Genomic DNA, 22,102 nt, shown 5'->3' with positions numbered 1-22,102 from the left:
TGTAGCTATTACATACAGATGCTTGTTTTCCAACTGTATAATCCTCACTGAACTTAGACCAATAAACAGAAAAGTACAAATCATTTATCTTAACTGCTACAGAGCCTCTCATTGAGTCCTCCATCAGATCAGGAAGGAAAACCCATTTTAAACCACCCAAACCTAATGGCTCAGCCAGATGAACTGAGGTGGCCTGTGGGCCCCGTCTCCAGGGCGGTGTACAGCCTCCCGTACAGAGGGCCAGAGACAGGGCCTGCACACCCCTGAGGCGAGCTCCACGTGAGAAAGGCCAGGGCCCTACAACAGCAACGTGCTTTACGCCATGAGGAGTGAGGAAAGCCACACCCAACTGGATGAAAACTTCCCTTTCTTAAAACACCAAGAAAAAAAAGGAAGTTAGAAGGGGGTGAGGACTGCATGAATCTGAACGAATCCCTGCAATGCACAAATTTTTTTTCTAAGCACAGCAAAATCCAGGGCCCTGAGTTTGAGTCTATCTCAACTACATGCTGGGCGTGAGCCCTTGGGGAAGCTATATAATCCTTTCTGTACCTCTCTTTCCATATCTGTAAAATGGGAACAATACTGAACCTACCTCAGTATTTTTTTTATAAGGATTGAAAAGATAGAATATACGTACACGTAAAGCTCCTAACACAGCACGTTAGTAAGTGCTCAGCAAAAGTTAGCCTTTATTTCTCCATAGTCAGTATAGCAAAACGTTGTCCACGGACATTTAGATGAAATGAATTTTACAAGAAGCCTGACTTTTTTGGTACCTTCCTTTTGTTAAATGCTTTACTGCTAACTAAAACTTCTCTTGAAAAAACATTTCTCATCTCATCTTAGTCTTACATATACCTAGGAGTTCCAAATAATATAACTGACCAATTACATCCAATTTCATTTTGAGGAAAAGAAAACTGGAGGACGCCGGAATTTTTGCCTCTCTTGTTGTTTCTATTTATGTGTCTTTCCAACAACAATAACAACACGGCACTGCCCACTGGATTTCTCTCGCTTTCACTATTCAGTGTGACAGTCACCAAGAGGTGACTTTAGTAATTTGCTAAATATCAGGTATCTACTCAAAGCCTTATAAAATTAATAATAACCTTGTAAATCTTATAAAATAAACTAATGGAGAAAAATTTCACACAGAGATAAACAGTATCACCAATATTACTATATACTTATAGTGTATTTTAATATTTTTGTCTAAAAATTATAAGACAAAGCAAAATACACTGAATATAAAGGTAAAATTATTCCTGATAAAATATGTATCTCCTCAAAATACAATGCTTTTAATGCAAAAAAATCACCCCTTGACAGGAAAAAATATATATACTACTTTTTGGTCTGAACAAAATAAGGAAAGTACAGCTAAAAATGAAACTATTCAAAATCTTGGCATGTCCAGTAAAAGCCTTCCTTTTTTTTTTTTTAAACTCTGGTTATTTATTTTACTTTATAACATAAAATGAGTATAAATGGAGGCTAATATTGGATAACTACTTTAGGAAAAGCTGGCTTAAAAGGCCAAGGAAAATGAATCTGTTTTCAGAGAGAAATCAAATACGCTACATTTTTTTTTCTTTTGCCATCATTTCTGATGAATACAGTTCTATGGATTAAAATTAAGAAGAAATAAAAAAACGTTTAAGTCAAGTGAGTTATCTTAAAAGACTGGTTATGTCATTAGCTTGCTTTTGTCACCATGTAATGCTATCCTACCTTTAAAAGCTATTCAGGAAGAACAAACATACAAAGACAAATAAATTTACACACTTTTCAGCTACAACGTTTTAAAAATGTTCAAGCTACCATTATCAGATGAGAGGGGAGGGGAGGAGCACTTACCTGAACATGGGTTAACCAGTTTTACAAACATAAGCCCACTTTTCATCTTCTTTGAAGCATCTTTTAAATACTCTGAAAAGAAATGGTGAGTTTGTAAAATTAAAAGACATCTGTTTCGTTGCTCACTTTACTTACTTTACTCTTTTTCTTTCTTCTGTTTTTACGATTTTTCTTCCTAAAAATTTTAGCTCTCTTCTATTGCTTATAAGTTGTGTGATCTTATGCAAATTATCAACTTCTCTGTAAAGTGCAGTGGAATTTAAGGTAGTTTTAATTTACTTCTTTGAGAAGTGATGAGCAGGACTCAGATGGCTTGGGTTAAACCTTGACTCAACCGCCTGATAGCTTTGTCACCTCAGGCAAGGTTCCTCATGTCCTGTCTCAGCTGTCACATTTATAAAATGATGATGATAATATGTACACTTGCCTTTCAAAGGATTAAACTAGCTAATTTGTTTAAAGTTCTTATATTCAGACAAACAGAAATAATAATAAATAGTAAGTGATAGCTCTTATTACTATTATTATTATTTTTATTGTTACTATTATTATTAAATAGAACATTTAAAAAATAAATATGTACTGGACATTAATGTTTTTTGGCCCTAAATATGATTATCTACTCATGTCCTCTGCCCATTTTTCTAGTAGGGCATTCATCTTTTTTTTACTACCGTATTAGGAGTCTTTATACAGTAAGGATATCAAATCTGCTTTTAATGATACTTTTTTTGGGGAGGGGAGCACACCATGTGGCTTGTGGGATCTCAGTTCCCAGACCAGGGATTGAACCCAGGCCATGGTAGTGAAAGCCCCGAATCCTAACCACTAGGCCATCAGGGAACTCCCTGTTTTTAATGATTATTTCACCACTTAGGAGATATAAAATCTTTGTGTAATCTCATCAATAATTTCCTTCATGGTTGTATCTTTTGTGTCATACTTAGAAGGGCCTTCTCTCCCTCAAGATTATGTGAATTGCCCATATTTTCTTCTAGTACTTTTAGATTATAGTTAACCTATTGGGAATACATCTCTGTATAAGATATGGGAAGGAGATACCCAACTTTAATTTTTGCAATGAGTTGTTCAGTTGTCTCCATGCCATCTAACTGAATAACCTATGCTAAGTGTTTCAAACACATTTATGAGTCTGTTTATGGACACTGTATTTTGACCCATGAATCTGTGGCTATATTAGCATTAGCACTTCAATATTTTAATTATTGTAGCTTTAAAATACATTTTAATATCTGGTGAGTTAAGTCCTCTCATTATGTTTCCTCCATGATATTTTAATGCCAAAGTTTAAATCATATAGATTAAAACATAAAGACCATGACAATTTTATTTATAACATCCTCATACATTTTGAGTGGCATATTTAAACCCATTTAAAGAATCTCTCTCCAAAAGGAGCCAAGGGACTTTGATTAATAAGAGAGCAGAGCAACAATCTACCAAAGAGTAAATCAGAAAGCGTTGAGGAAGGAAGGGAACTTGCAGTCACTTTTATTTTCTACAGTCCCACTCCCTTTACCCCACTTCAGATCTTCATAAACTTAAACATAGCAAGCATGTTTAGAAACTGGCTTACTCATAAATGGTGTAAGTACAACTTTTTTCTCAATAGTGACATTAAATATATAAAGAAAAAACCCCCTAATTCTGAGATTTTCACTTGCAGCCAAATGGAATAACAGAAACCCAATTTAACAGCCAAAAAGCAAAAATAAAAAGGACAAAATATGCAAAACAACTATTTTCAACACACTGAGGTTGAGCCACGCAGGACAGTTATCTGAGAGATGGGAAACAAATGAGGTGAGTCCTGTGATCGCCCCAGCTTACTGCCTTGAGACAGTTTCCAGGCCACAGTGCAGAATGGGAGAACCCAGGGGAAGCCTGGCCGACTCCCTGAGTTGAAGAGATGGAGCGGAGAGTTCTCAAGACACCATGGCTGGAGTTCACAGGTCAGCATACAGGAACTGAGCTACAAAGAGAGAAAACCCCAGGGATCTGCAAAGAGTACTGCTTGAGTAGAGTATTCAACAGAGTACTGATCAGTGCATGCACGTGATGAAACTACCTAAGGGTAGGAGAAAAACCAGCGGAACAGATTAGAGGGAACAGTACCCCACGTGCACTCGGGGCCCTGCACTGGGCCTATTCCCAGGCAGACTGGAAAACCTCATAATTCAGAGGACACTGGGTACAGTACTCCAAAGGGTCTTGCCTCAGTGGTAAGGGACAGACTAGACTAAACGTTGCTCCAGTCCCACCGAACTAATTTTAAAAGTAAGACCTGAAAGAATCAAACTGTTTCCAGGTACCTCCACTGCGTCCCAGAGTGAAGCTCAAGATTATTGATAGGAATACAAAAATATTCATCTGCCAAAAAGGTAAAATTCACAATGTCTAATCAAATATTACTAGGCATTCAAAGAAGCAAAAAAATATGACCCATAATGAGAAAAATAAAGAAATCAATTATTGAGAGGGGGTACTGATGTTAGACACAGATGTTAGAATGAAGAGACAAAAGGATTAAACACAGTATTCCTCATGTACAAGAAGTTAAGTAGAGACACAGAAGATTTTTTAAAAAGACCCAAGTTGAGATAAAAAATACACCAGATGCGATTAATGGTGGAAGAAAAGATTAATGAACTTGAAGACACAGCAATAGAAACTATCTAAAATGAAAACACAGAGAAAACAATAATTAAAAATAAAGTATCAGCAAACTGTGGAACAACTTCAAGCATCCTAATAATTTATGTGTGATTGGAGCTCCTGAAAGAGAACAGGGGGGAAACAGAAGAAATATTTGAAGTATGGCAGAACAGTTTTGAATTTGATGAAAACTATAAACCCACACATCCAAGAAGTTCAATAAGCCCAAAGCACAAAGAAACAGGAATAAAATTATGCATCAGAATCAATAGTTCAAAACCAGTAATAAAGAAAACATCTTAAAAGCAGAGAGAAAAAAATGACATCAGGTACTGAAGCACAAAGCTAAAAATGATAGCAAATTTCTTATTAGAAACAATGCAAGCCAGAAGACAATGGAGAAACATCTTGAAAATACTAAAAGAACACATGATGAACCCAGAGAAAATACCCTTGAAAAGTGAAGGTGGTCAATAGATTCTTTCAGAAATACAAGGGCTGAAAGAAATAATCACCAATGGACCCACATGACAAGGAATGCTAAGGGAAGTTCTTCTGCTAGACGGAATATGAAACCCCATGAAAATATGAATCTACACAAAGGAATGAGGAACACTGGTAATGGTGACTGCAAGGGTAAAGAATTTTTCTTACTATTTAAATCTCTTTAAAGATCATTGACTAAACAAAAATAACAATTTAGTGCAAGGTTTATAACATATGCATAAATAAAATATATGACAATAATAGCATAAAGGCCAGGAAGGGAGAAATGAAAATATACCATTGAGAGTTTCCTACACTATATGTGGAGTGGTGTTATATCACTTGAAGGTAGACGTAATCATTTAAATATGTGTACAGCAAACCCTAAAGCAGCCAGTTAAATTACAAAACAAAACAAAACAAAATGCTGTTACTAATAAGACAACAAAGGAGATGAAATAGAATCATAAAAAGCACTCAATTCAAAAGAAGGCAGAAAGGGAGTAAAAGAAGTACAAAGAACAGATGAGATAATTGAAAACAAATAGCAGAATGAGAGACTCAAATCTAAGCATATCAATAATCATATTCAATGTAAATGGACTGAACATCCCAATTAAAAGAAATTGTCAGACTAGATAAACAAGTAAGATAAAATTATATGCTTCCTATAAGAAACACAATTTATATATAAAGATACAAGTAGATTAAAAGTAAAATGAAAAAGATAGAGTGTGCTTATCATGCTAACACTAATTAAAGGCAAGATGCAATGGCTCTGTTAATAACAGACAAAGGATATTGCCAGGGATGAAGAAGGGCATTTCATAATGATAGAAGGGTCAGGAGGAAATAATCCTAAATGTTTACAATCACACACACAGAGCTTTAAGATACACAAAGCAAAAACTGATAGAAACTTCTGCCCCATCTCTAACCCCTGGCAACCACTAATCTGTCTCCATCTCTAAAATGCTGTCATTTTGAAAACGTTATATAAATGGAACCATACAGATTCAATTTTAAGAAATCTTTTAAGACTTTCCTTTCTGCAACTTATAAAAATGTAAAGGATAAAATTTAGCACTGTTAAAAAATTTTCCACAAACTAAAACAGGTTGTGGTCTTCTCTCCTTTCCCTGCCAGCTGTTTCTCACTTCCCAGCATCACATTTCTTCATTATGTCTCAAGGCAAAGAAAAGGTGACCTCTCTTTTTCAGCAATACAGCCTTTATTTTATTTCAGTATGACAGTAAATCTTTCAGCTGTAACTTGGCAAATTATTATTGATTTTTGTTTTTCTTTTTTTTAATAGAAAACTTTGGTTCTAGTGATCCTTGCCAGTTCTCCTCCAGCTTTCCCATTCCTCCAGAGCTTAAAATAATCAAACTTTACAAATATCCAAAATCTAAAAAAGATATTTTTAATAACTATTCAAGGGAAGCAGTGTTTCCATTTTTCCCAGGAAGAGCAGTAAGTCCAGAGGATTAGCTACAGCCTAAAATGTCAAACTATAAGAACTTTGGAATTATTAAGTACAAATAAATACTGACATTAATGTGTTCTGCTGCAAATGCCAGTGTTCTCTGAAATATGCTTTAAGATATATTAGTGTAGATAACACTGAAATGTCTATGTAACAAGCGAAAAAAGTCATCTTTTCTCATATAGAGCCTACAAAACAACTAGCTGTTGGACTCAACCTTTCAACACAGAATTCCAAGTGAGATGCTATACTCTTTAACACAGAATGCATTTCAAAATTCATCTCTCCTGCCCAATTCATTCATTCATTTGTTAATTACTGATCAGTAAAAACAGACCCAGCCTCTACCCATGCGGAGCTTTCAGATGTCCCATGGAAGAGACATATCTTGAATCAAATAATCACACAAATGTAGACTGCAAATGTAACAACTGCTGAGAAGAAATACATGGACTATGCGACCTTATGAAAGAGGATGTAACACAGATAAGGAGGTCTGGGAAGGCTTCCTGTGTGTAGCACTGGTTGAGTTCTTTGCTTTGATGCCTAAGGAGTCAAAGGAAGTATGCATTCACTTTACCAGCTAAATATTCAGTTGGCTTCTGGGCCAAATCCAGTACACAGGCAGGTTTTGTTTGCTATGCACATTTATAAAATTTGAATTAGGTGCCAATATTTGGAAATCAGGTAATCTTACATGAGACATATTTTCCCTAAATATGAAAAAAAAATCGTTAGGCAAAGATTTGCCTTGCACTATCAAAACACCTGGCAACAACGAACATTTTGTTAAACGGCAGCTACCACTGTCTAGTTCCCTTTAGTCTTCCAAGGCATCTGTACACTCACCTCATGGTTGGATGATTATCAAATGCCACGTCTGTGCTCACTAAACTGCATTCTCATTTTCTAGATTCTAGGTACCTACAGCAAATATCAGATGTGAATAAGTAACCACTTAGTAATAAACACTATCCTCTTATTGAAACTGATTCTATTACCAATTTTACTATTCTAGGCACTGAGGATATAGCTGTGAATAAAACAAAGCCCCTATACTCACAGAAAGACTGCATCTAATACACCCCTTCATCTTCCCGTCTGCTTCTTCTCCACCCCAGTCCCTCAATCCTCTGCCCTCGCGCCTCGACTATCCAGTCCTACAGGGCAGGGAGTAAGACTCAGATCTGCCAGAACCTAGAGACCTCGTGTCCAGAACTGCATTGTCAAACAGAAATAAAATGCATCCCATAAATAGGAGTCACATTTGTAATTAAAACTTTTCTAGAAGCCATATTAAAAATATATAAAAATTTTCAACGATATATTTTATTTAACCCAATGTATATATCTAAAATATTTTTATTTCAATACATTAAAAAATATGAAATATGTTAGCATGATGTTAGCTATGGGTTTTTTATAGATGCCCTTTAACAGATTGAGAAAGTTTCCTATTCCTAATTTTTTGAGTGTTGTTCTCATGAAAGAGTATTTTCTCGAATGCTTTTTCTGTGGCTGTTGAGATGATTATGTGGTTTGGGGCCTTTATTTTATTGAAATAGTACAATATATTACATTGATTGATTTTGGTATGTTGAACCAACTTCGTATTCCTAGGACAAATCCCACTTGGTCATGGTGTATAATCCTTTTTACATACTCCTGGATTTGGTTTGTTACTTTTTGAGGATTTTTGCCTCTATGTTCATAAGGGATATATTCTGTAATTTTCTTTTCTTATGACATCTTTGTCTGGTTTTGGTATGAGGGTAATACTGGCCTCACAGAATGAGTTGGGAGGTAGTCTCTCTTCTTCCATTTTTTGGGAAAAACTTGTAAAGAATTGGTATTGATTTGTTCATTATTTAGAAGATTTTGCCAGTGAAGCTATCTGGGACTGGGCTTTTTTCTATGGAATGGTTTTAATTTACTAATCTAATCTACCTGCTATAGGTCTGTTCAGATTGTCTGTTTCTTCTTGAGTCCATTTTTGTAGTTTATGCCTTTCTAGGGATTTGTCCATTTCATCTAAATTATCTACTTCGTTGGCATACAGTTGTTCATAGTATTTCCTTATGTTCCTTTTTTATTGAATATTTCTATAAGATCGGCAAAGATGTACTCTCTCATTCCTGATTTTAGTAATTTGAATTTTCCTTTTCTTGGTCAGTCTAGCTAAAGATTTGCCAATTTTGTTGATCTTTTCAAAATGGCCTCCTTTGATTTCATTGATTTTTCTCTGTGTTGTTTTTCTGTAATCTTTATTTCTTCCCCTAGTTTGCTTTGGGTTCAGTTTGTTCTTCTTTTTCTAGTTTCTTAAGATGAAAGATAAGGTTACTGATTTGAGATCTTTCGTTTTTAATATAGGCATGTACAGCTATATATTTCACTCTGAACGCTGCTTTACTTCCATTCCTTACATTACTGTGCTTCATTCTCTTTCTTTTCAAAGTACTTTCTAGTTTCCTTTGTAATTTCTCCCTTGATCCATTGATTATTTAGGAGTATGCTGCTTACAATTTCCACATGTTTGTGAATTCCCCAAGTTTTCTTCTATTAATTGCTTATTTTCATTTCACTATTTTTAGAAAGCATATGTTATATGATTTCAGTCCTTTTAAATTTATTGGGGTTTGTTTTATGGCCTAGAATATGGTCTGGTCTGGAGAATGTTGTTGTTGAGTGCAACGTTCTATAGATGTCTCTTAGGTCTTGTTGGTTTACAGAGTTGGTCAAGTCTTCCATTTCCTTGATGATCTTCCTCCTAGTTGTTTTATCCATATTGAAATGAGTTATTGAAATCTCCCACTATTATTGCTCAGTTTTCCACATTACCCTTCAATTCAGTCAGTTTTTGTTTCATGCATTTTGGGGCTCTGTCATTAGGTGCATATGTTTATAATTATTATAGCTTCCTAATTATCATTATAATGTATCCCTTTTTCTGTCCAGTAACAACTTTTAACACATCTACATTTCATGTAATTACTGATAAGGTAAGATTTACATCTGCCATTTAACTCTTTGCTTTCTATATGTCATGAAGTTTTTGTTCCTCTTTTCCCCTATTACTGACTTCTTTCTTGTTAAATAGATATTTTCTAGCACACAATTTTAATTCCCTTGTCATTTCTTTCACTATATTTTAGGGGGAGTTATTTTCTTAGTGGGTGTCCTGGGAATTACGATCAGCATCTTAACTTGCAAGAAAGTAGTTCAGATTAATGCTAACTTGAAAATTTCAATATCATAAAAAAATTTCCCTGCAATGTATTACCCCCTCATTTGTACTATTATTATCATACAAATTACATCTTTATATAAGCCCATCAACTGTTTTATAATTATTGCCGCATGAGGTTGTATTTTAAATCAGAGAGAGAAAAGAGTTACAAACAAAAACACATCTGTACTGTCTTTTATATTTTTATCTATGTATTTATCTCTACCAGTGATCTATAGTCTTCATGCAGATTCAAGTTACCATCCAGTGTCTTTTCCTTTTAATCTGAAGGACCCCATTGTGATTTTCAGGTCTTAGTTTTTCTTTATCTAGGAATGCTTTAGTTTCTCCCTCAGTTTTGAAGGATAGTTTTACCAGACAGAGAACCCTTGGTTGAGAGTTTTTCTTTCAGCATCTTGAATATGTCATCCCACTAACTTCCGGTCTCCATGGTTTCTACTGAGAAGTCAGCTGTTGATCTTATTGAGGCTCCCTGTATTTGATAAGTCATTTTTCTCTTGATGCTTTCAAGATTCTCTCTTCCTGTCTGTCTTTTGATGGTTTGACTATGATGTGAGTAGGTGTGGATCCCCTTTAGTCTATCCCCTTGGAGTTTACTGAACTTCTTAAATCTGTATATTATTTGTCATCAAATTTGAGAAATGTTTCACTATTAATTGTTTAAATATTCTTTTTCCCCCTTTCTTTTTCTCTCCTCCTCTGGGACCCATTATAAATATTCTGATATGCTTGATGGTGTACTACAGGTCTCTGAGACTGTTCAGTTTTCTCAATTCTTTTTTCTTTCTGTTCCTCAGGCTATTGGATAATATCAATTGATCAATCTTCAAGTTTGCTGTTTCCTGCCTCTTCTAGCTTAAATCTGCTGTTAAGCCTGCTAATGAAATTTTCTTTTCAGTCATTGTACTTTTCAACTCCAGAATTTATACATACTTTTGTAATTTCTATCTCTCTTTATTGATATACTCTATTTTGTGAGGTTTCATTGTCATACTTTCTTTTAATTCTTTAGACATAGTTTACTTTAGTTCTTTGAGTATATTTATAATAGCTGATTAAAATCTTTGTAGAATAAGTCCAACATCTTGGCTCCCTCAGAAGCAGTTTCTATTGATTACTTTTTTCCACCTGTGTATGAGGCATACTTTCTTATATCTTCATGTGTCTCATATCTTTTTATTGAAAACTGGACATTTTGGATAATATAACAATAAATGTGACAATTCTGGAAATCAGACTCCCTTTTCCTAACTCTCTAAGACTTATTGTTGTTGCTGCTTTTGGTCATCATTGCAATTGTTACAATCTGTTTGTTTAGTGACTTTTCTGGACAAATCCTGTAGTCTCTATTCCCTGTAGTGTGCAACCACTGATGTCTCAGTTAGCTTAGTGTTAGCTAATGACTGGTCTGAGATATCCTTAAAAGTTTTGCACCAAAAAGTCTCCCAACATTTGCTGAGTGGATCTTCATGTGTGTTGGGGCATGCCTTCAACACTCAGGCAATTTAAACTTCTGCCTTAGCTTTTATTTACTGCTTCCCTTGGGCCTCAAGGTCAGTCAGAGGTGAGAGAATCGGGCTTCTCAGGTCTTTCCTAGGTATGCACACAGCCTTGCATGTGTGCACAGTGCTCTAATTCCCTAGGAATATGTCAGAGCTTTTCAAAGCCTTTTACGGAGATTTTATTCCCATATGTTCCTTTTAAGTTTTTGGCCAGGTTCTTATTTTCGCAACTGGTATTGCCCCCTCAGCAGCTGAGTATCAATTGCCACTGACTGTTTTTGACAAAGGTCCTGGGGATAGGGTTTTCCTGCAGAGTGAGTTCTGAGCTCCCATCAGGTCAAATGACAACAATGCCCTGTGAACAGGGCTTTTCCAGGGAGCTGGAAGACAGGTCAAATAGGGACAATGCTCTGGGATGGGACTTTTTTTTGAGGAGCCCCAAACAAGGCCTGCCCATCCAGTGGTTGCAAGCCTGCTGGTTTTCAAGGTTACTGTAGACCTGAGCAAAGGGAGATGGGAGCAGTTCAAGTTGCAATGCCACAAACCTTGCTCAATGAGATTCAGCAGTTTTTCTTGAATAAACACTCCTCAGATTGTTGGAAGCCTTTGGCTAATTTCAAGAGTTCTGAAAAAGTTGATTTTGGACATCTTTGCCAATGTTTTCACTGCTTTTATGGAGGAGTGGATCTACCGCCACCAGATTTTGAAGACTTAGTATGAAAAAATAACTCATATTGTTATAATACTTCTAATATATCCCTTAGTTGATAGTTTTGTGTGTGTGTCCCTTAAGCACACAAAATTACTTTTGACTATAAGCTAAAGGCTCTGTCAAAGATAGAGAGTTTAAAATTTTTCATGTAAGTTTGGAAAATCCTGGGTTATCCCATGGGCTAGCTCCTCACCCACTAAGCTTGGAAGCTCCATCGTTTTCCTAACTTTTACCTGCATCATCAGCACAGCTGAAGGATAGCTAAATTAATTAGGGAAGTCAAAAAAATCTGCTTTTAGAATAATGGGAAAGAATCAGAAAAGCAGGATTGGGACTGTAAAGAAGGGTTTTCTTCTATAAACCTATTTTTAACTGATACCTATTTCTTTGATCATGTCAGCATAGAAAGAACACAAGGTCTGAAGTCAGATCCATAATCCATTCACAGCTCCTCTTCTTACTCAGTAGTGTGACCTTGGGCAAGATATTCAACCTCTCATGCCTCACTTATTTCATTTACAAAATGGGCATAATAATTACTTTACAGGTTTTTGTTAGGCTTAAATAAATGTGAAAGTGGCTAGAACATGCAATAAGCACTCAATTAAGAACCAGTGTCCTTGCTCTTAACTATGTGGAAACATTAAGAATACGCTGGGAATATTAAGATCAAAATATAAAAGTCAAGAATTCCAAGCACAGAACTACCAAAGGGCCTAACAATTAGCTTTCCAAGAGCAGACTAAATTAGGACCAGTATGGGAACACCTCGGAGATATTGTGGGTTCAGTTCTAGACCACTGCAATAAAGTGAATATCACAATAAAGCTAATATCGCAATAAAGTGAGTCACAAGAATTTTTTGGTTTCCCAGTGCACATAAAAGTTATGTTTATACTATACGGTAGTCTGTTAAGTGTGTAATAGCATTATGCCTAAAAAAAAGTACATCTTAATTTAAAAATTTTGTTAAAAAATGCTATCATTTGATCTTTCAGTGAGTCGTAATCTTGCAATAGTAACAACATCAAAGATCACTGATCAACATATAACAAATACAGTCATAATGAAAAAGTTTGAAATATTCTAAGAATTACCAAATGTGACACAGAGACATGAAGTGAACAAATGCTGTTGGAAAAATGTCGCCAGTAGACTTACCCAATGCAGAGTTGCCACAATCTGTCAATTTGTAAAAACATGCAGTATCTGTGAAGTGCAATAAAGCAAAGCGCAATAAAATTATGCTTGTATATTCTTTTCAAGAAGCCAGAACACAAAGCATTTTACGTGCAAAAATTAAGATAACATATAGTAAAGTACCCAGCAGTTTCTGGCACATGGAATATGCTCGATAAATGTTACATTAATGTGTTGTTTGATTTTTAGAACAAGCTCAGTAAGAAATGATAAAAGCAAGTTTTTATATTTAATGAGCCAAACTTCATTTATATGGAAAATTTACTCATGTGAAACACCTTCTTTTAAAACCATGCTGAATAAAATAAGACTTCACATTTTATTTTTTAAAGAGTAAGCTTTACACTTTCTTTTTTTGACTGTTTTCTCTTACATAAGAGATGACATAAGCCATGCTGGCTAAAAGAGTATTTTACAAAAACAGAAAAAATTCCGACAAATCAGAAGCAGGTACTCAGTCTCTTTGGGCATTTCAGATTCAATAATATCTTAAACTTCCAATTATCTCAAGCCCTGCCTCTTGAGTTTATGTCTAACCAATTCCACACAGTTTTCTTATGGTCTCTGCCTTCTCTATAAAGATCCAATTTTATGTCCCACTGGTCACCATGAACTCTAGCAGCAAATCTTCCATCTGTTTACCATCCCGATCTAAATACCTCAACAAAAAGGAAACTCTGATTGCTACTTTCCTGACATTTGAACTTTAAAGAAAATATACCAATGACAAAGAGACAACTGTGTCCAGTGAATGTAAAATAACAAATAAAAGCTAATATGTATGCAGCATTTACTGTATACCAGACATTATATATATATGAGGTGTATATATATATATATTCATCAGATTATATGTATATATAATCCTCGTATAATCCTTGTAATATCTCTATGAGGTAGGTACCATTTTAACTCCCAGTTTTGTAGATGATAAATTTGCTGAAAGTTAGGAAACCTGTCCAAGGTCACAGAGCTATTCAGCTATACACAGAGCCAAGATTTAAATCAGGCAACAAACATTTTAAACTATGACACTTTAGAGAATCTCTTAATCTGAAGTCCCATCCTTCCTTCTTAACTCAGGAAACAAAACTGTGGCTGTGAAGCACAATCATTATCTTGGTATAACTGTCCTCCTGTGACACAAACATCTCAAACTCATCTGTCCCCCTCCTGTCCTGTCCTCCTCAGAGCCTTCTTTCTAATCAGTTGCCCCACTCCAATCCAGCCCGTACCCCCCCACTGTCAAGGGTGCAGCAGAAGAAAGAGAAGGAGGGGGAGCTAAGGAAAGTGAGAAAGAGAAAAAGACAGGATCAAAAAATAGATAAAAGAAGGATGAGAGAAATTTGTTGTGGGATACAAGAAACATCTGGTGATAAAAACAGATAAAGTCAAGTTTGACCAATGGAAAAAAAAGGAAACTGATCTTAGCGATTACAATACCCTATGCACAGCTGCATATATCCTCTGCCCCCAATTATCTATGACATCTTAATGCTTAAAAATTAGAGTGCACAGCACATTATCAATGCATAGACTTAAACATTCAGTATGTTTGAAAAGTTATTCGTGAAGTATTGTACAAGCCAAAATGGAACATTATTTTTCATCTGCAGAGTATACAGTATGGGGTGTTGTACACTTGATATGAAGTTATTTATCAACTAGTTTTTAAACTTGGCAGCTCGTTCTTATCCCTCTCTTGGTTAAGACAAGTTTCTTCATATCGTTTAAAGTTCAAAGACACGAGACAGGAGAGAGAGAGAGAGCCACCTTTTTGCCAAGTGTTCTTATGACTTGGAAGCAATGGGCATTTGTTCGTGACCCTGTCTGATTTTTGGCACATAGCAGATAAGCTCTGAGAAACACATCCCCCCTGTTACACGGAGAAGAAAGAACAGACATCAAAGCACCACTCATTTTATTTTTAGATACCATATCAAGGCTATTCAGGTTTCTTATGAAGATCCAAAAGAAAAAAAAAAAAGAGAGAGAGATTATCACTCTCATGCTCGTGCAATATGCCCTAAACAGGTCCCAGTTCATTTTCTTTAGACTTCAGCCATTAGAATATATTCAGACTCACTGGTTCCCTTCTGCCTGATTGCCAGAGATACCTCCTTGGGAACGCTTTGCTAGGACACAAATATGATGCATGCGAGACAAATCAGCATAATTTCCAAGTTACTTGATGCTTCCAGGAATGCTAATTTCAGTAATAACTATATGCCTTCCTTTCCCAAGATGTTAGTACTGCCATCAAAGAGATCTGGGTCACTTTCCTGGCTTTGAAGCTCTCAGCTTCCTCAAACACTACAGGAGGCAAACCAAGAAAAGCTAGAGAGTGGCATGCAATAGAAATAGAATTTCCAAGTACCGGGTTCCTCTAAGAATATCTTTTCATTTTGAAGTTTTGAAGAAAATGGCCTTTGCCAAGACCATAGAAGATAAAATCTCCATTCTTTTAGGGCTGACCTATCAATGGCCACATTTCTAGGAATGGCTTGTGCACTGAAGAAGAAACTGATGCAGAACTTCAAGTCTGTAGCCAACTCAAAGCCACAAAGAACAGCAACATACAGAGATGGAGCCAAGGCCTTGAACTATCCGGGAAGCAGGAAAATTCTGGTGAGGCAGAAAGGATAGACCTGACTGGGATGTCCAATAACAACAGCACCGGCTCATGGAGACGAGGTGTGCCTGGTTCCTGGTCATCAAACTGACAACAGGGGACACCCAGCCTTCCTGGTCCTCCCACCTCTCCCACAGTGGCGAGGACCATCATCAGCCAGCAGAGTGGCCTTGCACACACAGCAGGGGCCCTGGAGGACTCAGGAGAGCTGACAGTCTTTGCCACTTAATTCCTGTTGAGTGTTGGGCAGATTATTTGACTTCTCCGAGTCTTGTAAAATGGTGATAATAAAGCTTGTGTTGACTACTTCCCATGGTCACTGTGAGGGTCATATACAGTAACATGCAATATCATCAGAGTGTATTACAATGGTATAAGAGATGGAAGATACGGGCCTAGGAGACGGGTTTCCTAAAAATTATATAAACCTTGGCGAAGGAAGGAGGGTATAAGTTATAGCCAAACCCAATTCTCCATACAATAAACCTCTGCCATATCTCTATGCCATTCAAAGACTACCAATTAACAAGAAACTGAGAATGCTTGACTGAGACAGGCTGGGTGACATGTGGCTGAGGCTCCTGGCCGGAGCGGGTCTCACTGGCGAGGGAGGGCAGTGGTCGGCTCTTGTGCTGTCCGCCCTGCACCTTTTCCTTCCTCCGGACAAAGCACTCCCTACGCTCAGCGCCCTCGCCGTCGCTCTCTCCCACCTGTAATGGTAGTGGAGCTCGCCCCTTCCTGGCTACAGCTCATAGTGGGTAGAGGCTAGGGTTACAAGTGATCTCAGGGGCCGAGCAGAAGCCTGTCTTGAAAACCGTAAACAAAGAACTAAGAGAAGAAGGGTAGCTTCTCCCAGCAGACACCAGGAGGCTTGGGGCTTGGGTGCAGGGTGTATGCAGCCTGTTTTACAGGAACCGGAAGAAGCTGATTTGAGACAAGGAAGTTAACACTGAGAGAGGCAGAAACCCTGGACCTCCTGGTGCTGCAATGCCCTATTCCAGAGGTCCCGGGGCTCTCCACCACCCCGCCACCCTGCCCCCAACAGGGGGCACTGCTAAGGAAGTCCCGAAAAAGCATCAGTCACGTTTTCTAATACACAATCAGGATGCATTGGCCCCACACTAAAGAAAGAGTAATTACCATACTGAGGTAGACCCATGGTCTGTTCAAACTGTCATCCTATTTATGGCAAACACACCAAGGTCGTTTGCAGAAAACCATGCTTGTCTTCAAAAATTCAAGCTCAGGGCTTCCCTGGTGGCACAGTGGTTGAGAATCTGCCTGCCAATGCAGGGGACACGGATTCGAGCCCCGGTATGGGAAGATCCCACATGCCGCAGAGCAACTGGGCCTGTGAGCCACAACTACTGAGCCTGCGCGTCTGGAGCCTGTGCTCCACAATAAGAGAGGCCACAATAGTGAGAGGCCCACGCACCGCGATAAAGAGTGGCCCCGGGCTTCCCTGGTGGCGCAGTGGTTGAGAATCTGCCTGCCAATGCAGGGGACACGGGTTCGAGCCCTGGTCTGGGAAGATCCCACATGCCGTGGAGCAACTGGGCCCGTGAGCCACAATTACTGAGCCTGCGCGTCTGGAGCCTGTGCTCCGCAACAAGAGAGGCCGCGATGGTGAGAGGCCCGCGCACCGCGATGAAGAGTGGTCCCCACTTGCCACAACTAGAGAAAGCCCTCACACAGAAACGAAGACTCAACACAGTCATAAATAAATAAATAAATAAATAAAAGAACGTGAATTTCTTTAAAAAAAAAAAAAAAAAAAGAGTGGCCCCCACTCACCGCAACTAGAGAAAGCCCTCGCGCAGAAACAAAGACCCAATATAGCCAAAAATAAATAAAATTTTTTTTAAAAAATTCAAGCTCAAATGGCTTTCAAAACATCCTAGCCAGGCCGCATGTTCACTATGGTTCTGTGAATTTATCTTCACCCCTCCTGCATCTGATTGTATTTTCAGTCTTTATCCACTTTTCAAGAAAATCCAAGGCCAATATCACTGATGAACATAGATGTAAAAATCCTCAATAAAATACTAGGAAACATATCCAACATCATATTAAAAGGATCATACACTATGATCAAGTGGGCTTTACCCCAGGAATGCAAGGATTCTTCAATATACACAAATCAATCAATGTGATACACCATATTAACAAACTGAAGGATAAAAACCATATGATAATCTCAACAGATGCAGAAAAAGCTTTCAACAAAAGTCAACACCCATTTATGATAAAAACTCTCTAGAAAGTGGGCAGAGAGGGAACCTACCTCAACATAATAAAGTCCATCTATGACAAACCCGCAGCCAACATCATTCTCAATGGTGAAAAACTGAAACCATTTCCTCTAATATCAGGAACAATACAAGGTTGCCCACTCTCACCACTATTATTCAACATAGTTTTGGAAGTTTTAGTCATGACAATCAGAGAAGAAAAAGAAATAAAAGGAATCCAAATTGGAAAAGAAGAAGTAAAACTGTCACTGTTTGCAGATGACATGATACTATACACAGAGAATCCTAAAGATGCCACCAGAAAACTACTAGAACTAATCAATGAATTTGGTAACGTAGCAGAATACAAAATTAATGCACAGAAATCTCTGGCATTCCTATACACTAACAACGAAAAACCTGAAAAAGAAGTTAAGGAAACACTCCCATTTACCACTGCAACAAAAAGAATAAAATACCTAGGAATAAACCTACCTAAGGAGACAAAAGACCTGTATGCAGAACACTATAAGACACTGATGAAAGAAATTAAATATGATACAAACAGATGGATACCACGTTCTTGGATTGGAAGAAAATGACTATACTACCCAAAGCAATCTACAGATTCAGTGCAATCCCTATCAAACTGCCAATGGCATTTTTCACAGAACTAGAACAAAAAATTTCACAATTTGTATGGAAACACAAAAGACCCCAAATAGCCAAAGCAATCCTGAGAAAGAAAAACAGAGCTGGAGGAATCAGGCTCCCTGACTTCAGACTACACTACAAAGCTACAGTTATCAAGACAGTATGGTACTGGAACAAAAACAGAAATATAGATCAGTGGAACAGAATAGAAAGCCCAGAGATAAACCCACACACATATGGTCACCTTATCTTTGATAAAGGAGGCAAGAATATAAAATGGAGAAAAAACAGCCTCTTCAATAAGTGGTGCTGGGAAAACTGGACAGCTACATGTAAAAGAATGAAATTAGAACACTCCCTAACACCAAGCACAAAAATAAACTCAAAATGGATTAAAGACCTAAATGTAAGACCAGACACTATAAAACTCTTGGAGGAAAACATAGGCAGGACACTCTATGACATAAATCACAGCAAGATCCTTTTTGACCCACCTCCTAGAGAAATGGAAATAAAGACAAAAATAAACAAATGGGACCTAATGAAACTTAAAAGTTTTTGCACAGCAAAGGAAACCATAATCAAGACGAAAAGACAACTGTCAGAATGGGAGAAAATATTTGCAAATGAAGCAACTGACAAAGGATTAATCTCCAAAATATACAAGCAGCTCATGCAGCTCAATATCAAAAAAACAAACAATGCAGTGCAAAAATGGGTGGAAGACCTAAATAGACATTTTTCCAAAGAAGATATACAGATTGCCAACAAACACATGTAAGGATGCTCAACATCACTAATCATTACAGAAATGCAAATCAAAACTACAATGAGGTATCACCTCACACCAGTCAGAATGGCCATCATCAAAAAATCTACAAACAATAAATGCTGGAGAGGGTGTGGAGAAAAGGGAACCCTCCTGCACTGTTGGTGGGAATGTAAATTGGTACAGCCACTATGGAGAGCAGTATGGAGGTTCCTTAAAAAGCTAAAAATAGAACTACCATATGACACAGCAATCCCACTACTGGGTATATACCCTGAGAAAACATAATTGAAAAAGAGACATGTACTGCAATGTTCATTGCAGCAGTATTTACAATAGCCAGGACATGGAAGCAACCTAAGTGTCCATCGACAGTTGAATGGTTAAAGAAGATGTGGCACATATATACAATGGAATATTACTCAGCCATAAAAAGAAATGAAATTGAGTTATTTGTAGTGAGGTGGATGGACCTAGAGACTGTCATACAGAGTGAAGTAAGTCAGAAAGAGAAAAACAAATACCGTATGCTAACACATATATATGGAATCTAAAAAAAAAATATGGTTCTGATGAACGTAGGGGCAGGCCAGGAATAAAGACACAGACATATGGAATGGACTTGAGGACACGGGGAGGGGGAAGGGTAAGCTGCGACGAAGTGAGAGAGTAGCATTGACATATATACACTACCAAATGTAAAACAGATAGCTAGTGGGAAGCAGCCGCATAGCACAAGGAGATCAGTTCAGTGCTTTGTGACCACCTAGAGGGGTGGGATAGGGAGGGTGGGAGGGAGACGCAAGAGGGAGGAGATATGGGGATATATGTATATGTATAGCTGATTCACTTTGTTATACAGCAGAAACTAACACAACATTGTAAAGCAATTATACTCCAATAAAGATGTTAAAAAAAAAAAAAGAGATAATCCATTCCAAGTATGTACTGCCTACTCTGTGAAGCAATACTTCTTATTTGGTATATTTGTTATAAGTAAACTCATAACAAGCCTATTCAGTGCTCAAAGTATGACCTACAGATTCTTTGTCAGCTTTATTCATGTCACTGTCTGAGTTTCTGTCTTTATCAAAATTTAAAGAAAAAAGTTTCAGCCCCCTAGCTCCCCATTAAATCAGTCTAACCATCTTTCTCTAATTCTATGTAGAACTATAGTAAACAGAACCAGATAGTACTCTTGTGTAACCTCAGTGTCCCTGAATGTTTTAGTCAGTGTTCCCGCAAATAAGAAGTTAAGAGTAAATAGTGAAATAAAGGCAGAAATAGAAAAATGAGAAAAAATTTAAGAACACGGGAATTCATTCTATGATACATACAACACAAAAAGCCTGGAAAAAATATTTCCAAAATCGTTATTTTTCAGTGGCAGGATGACGGACAAATTCTTTTCTTCTGTATATTTTTCTGCATTACTAAAATTTCTACACTGGGTACGTACTACTGCTCTAATAAAAAAAGTTACTGAAAAAAAAAAAAAAACACTGGGAGAAAAATGTGTAAGTGAAGAATTAGATGGTCAGAACTGAAGTTAAATGAGCAACTGACGATGGAAGAGAGTCTTGCCAAATGTTGTGAGGACTTCAGGCCCTCGCAGGGAAATCAGCTCTGGCTGGGAAGCCCTCAGCCAGCCTGGATTCTAGCAGTTCCAGAGGCAGGTAAGGAAATAGGCTCAGAGCAGATCGGACCCTTTCACCAGCGAGCTCACTCCACTTTAGCGAACAGTCATACCTAGAACAGAAAGGCACTTTCAAAGATATTTTAAAAACAAATATAAAGGACCTCTGAACGAAAAGGCTGGAAGGCCTAGGTGGCATGCTTGCTTTCAGAGGCACCAGGCAAGGTTGGGTTCTAAAGCTTCAGGCCAACGAGCCCACCAATGAGGAGCTAACAGGGGCCACCCGGGGAGAACGTGCCTGGATCCTCCCCAGCTACTGGCATGTACTGGGTGTCCAATACATACTCATATAAAAATGACAATGAACTGAATAACCACGATGAAATGTGTAGGTGGTCAAAGAGGTACCACTAACTTGCACACTAACAGGGGGAGAGGCCCAGAAGGAAGGCTTCCTGGAGGAGGTGACACTTGTACTGCGTTTAAAAGATAAGTAGGCATTTGCCAAGCAGAGAACGTGGGAAAGAGTGGGTAGGGGTCCAGGCAGACACAAAGTCATGCGCACTCAAAGAAAGAGAAGTTGTGCAACCTCAATATCGCTAAGTATTTTAGTGGGTGTTCCAATAAATACGTAGTAAGAGTAAATAGTAAAATAAAGGCAGAAATAGAAAAAAGAACACTGGAATTCACTTTGTGATACATACAAATGGCTTAGCTTCGTGGAAACTAAAGTTGATGGAAATGGAAAGGGAAGAAAAAGGACAGCATGAGCAAAGACAAAGGCTGCAGGGAGAAACAGAATGTGAACCATTTATTCTTTTAGCAAATGTTTACTGAATGCCTGCTCTGTCCCAGGCCAGGGGGGCTAAGAGCTTGGGGTGCAAGAGAGAGCGTATGTGTAATTCAAACCAACAGACAACAACCCCGTAAGACCGGTACTGTTCTCTCCATTGCAGAGATGAGGAAATTGAGGCTTTACAATGAGCAAGCAATTTGTCCAAGGACACA

The 22,102-nt window shown here is 37.7% G+C and overlaps 1 protein-coding gene across 12 annotated transcripts in view; it reads right to left on the bottom strand.

The window, feature by feature from the left end:
• Positions 1–22,102, bottom strand: part of RNASEH2B (ribonuclease H2 subunit B) — a 104,028-nt gene that overhangs the window by 63,220 nt on the left and 18,706 nt on the right. For 7 of the 12 annotated variants that reach the window (XM_057532858.1, XM_057532860.1, XM_057532864.1 and 4 more), the window contains 2 exons: positions 13,134–13,181; positions 1,864–1,935 (listed from right to left, as the gene is read on the bottom strand). In XM_057532858.1, the coding sequence (XP_057388841.1) occupies positions 1,864–1,935; positions 13,134–13,181 (120 nt within the window). Of the gene's footprint in view, positions 1–1,863; positions 1,936–7,360; positions 7,436–13,133; positions 13,188–22,102 lie in introns of those variants that run through there. The other 5 variants (XM_057532859.1, XM_028161744.2, XM_028161748.2 and 2 more) reach the window with 2 other exon arrangements.

This window comes from Balaenoptera acutorostrata, chromosome 18, assembly GCF_949987535.1.
Source record: "Balaenoptera acutorostrata chromosome 18, mBalAcu1.1, whole genome shotgun sequence".
Lineage (NCBI taxonomy): Eukaryota > Metazoa > Chordata > Mammalia > Artiodactyla > Balaenopteridae > Balaenoptera > Balaenoptera acutorostrata.
This window is presented reverse-complemented; position numbering and strand designations above follow the sequence as displayed.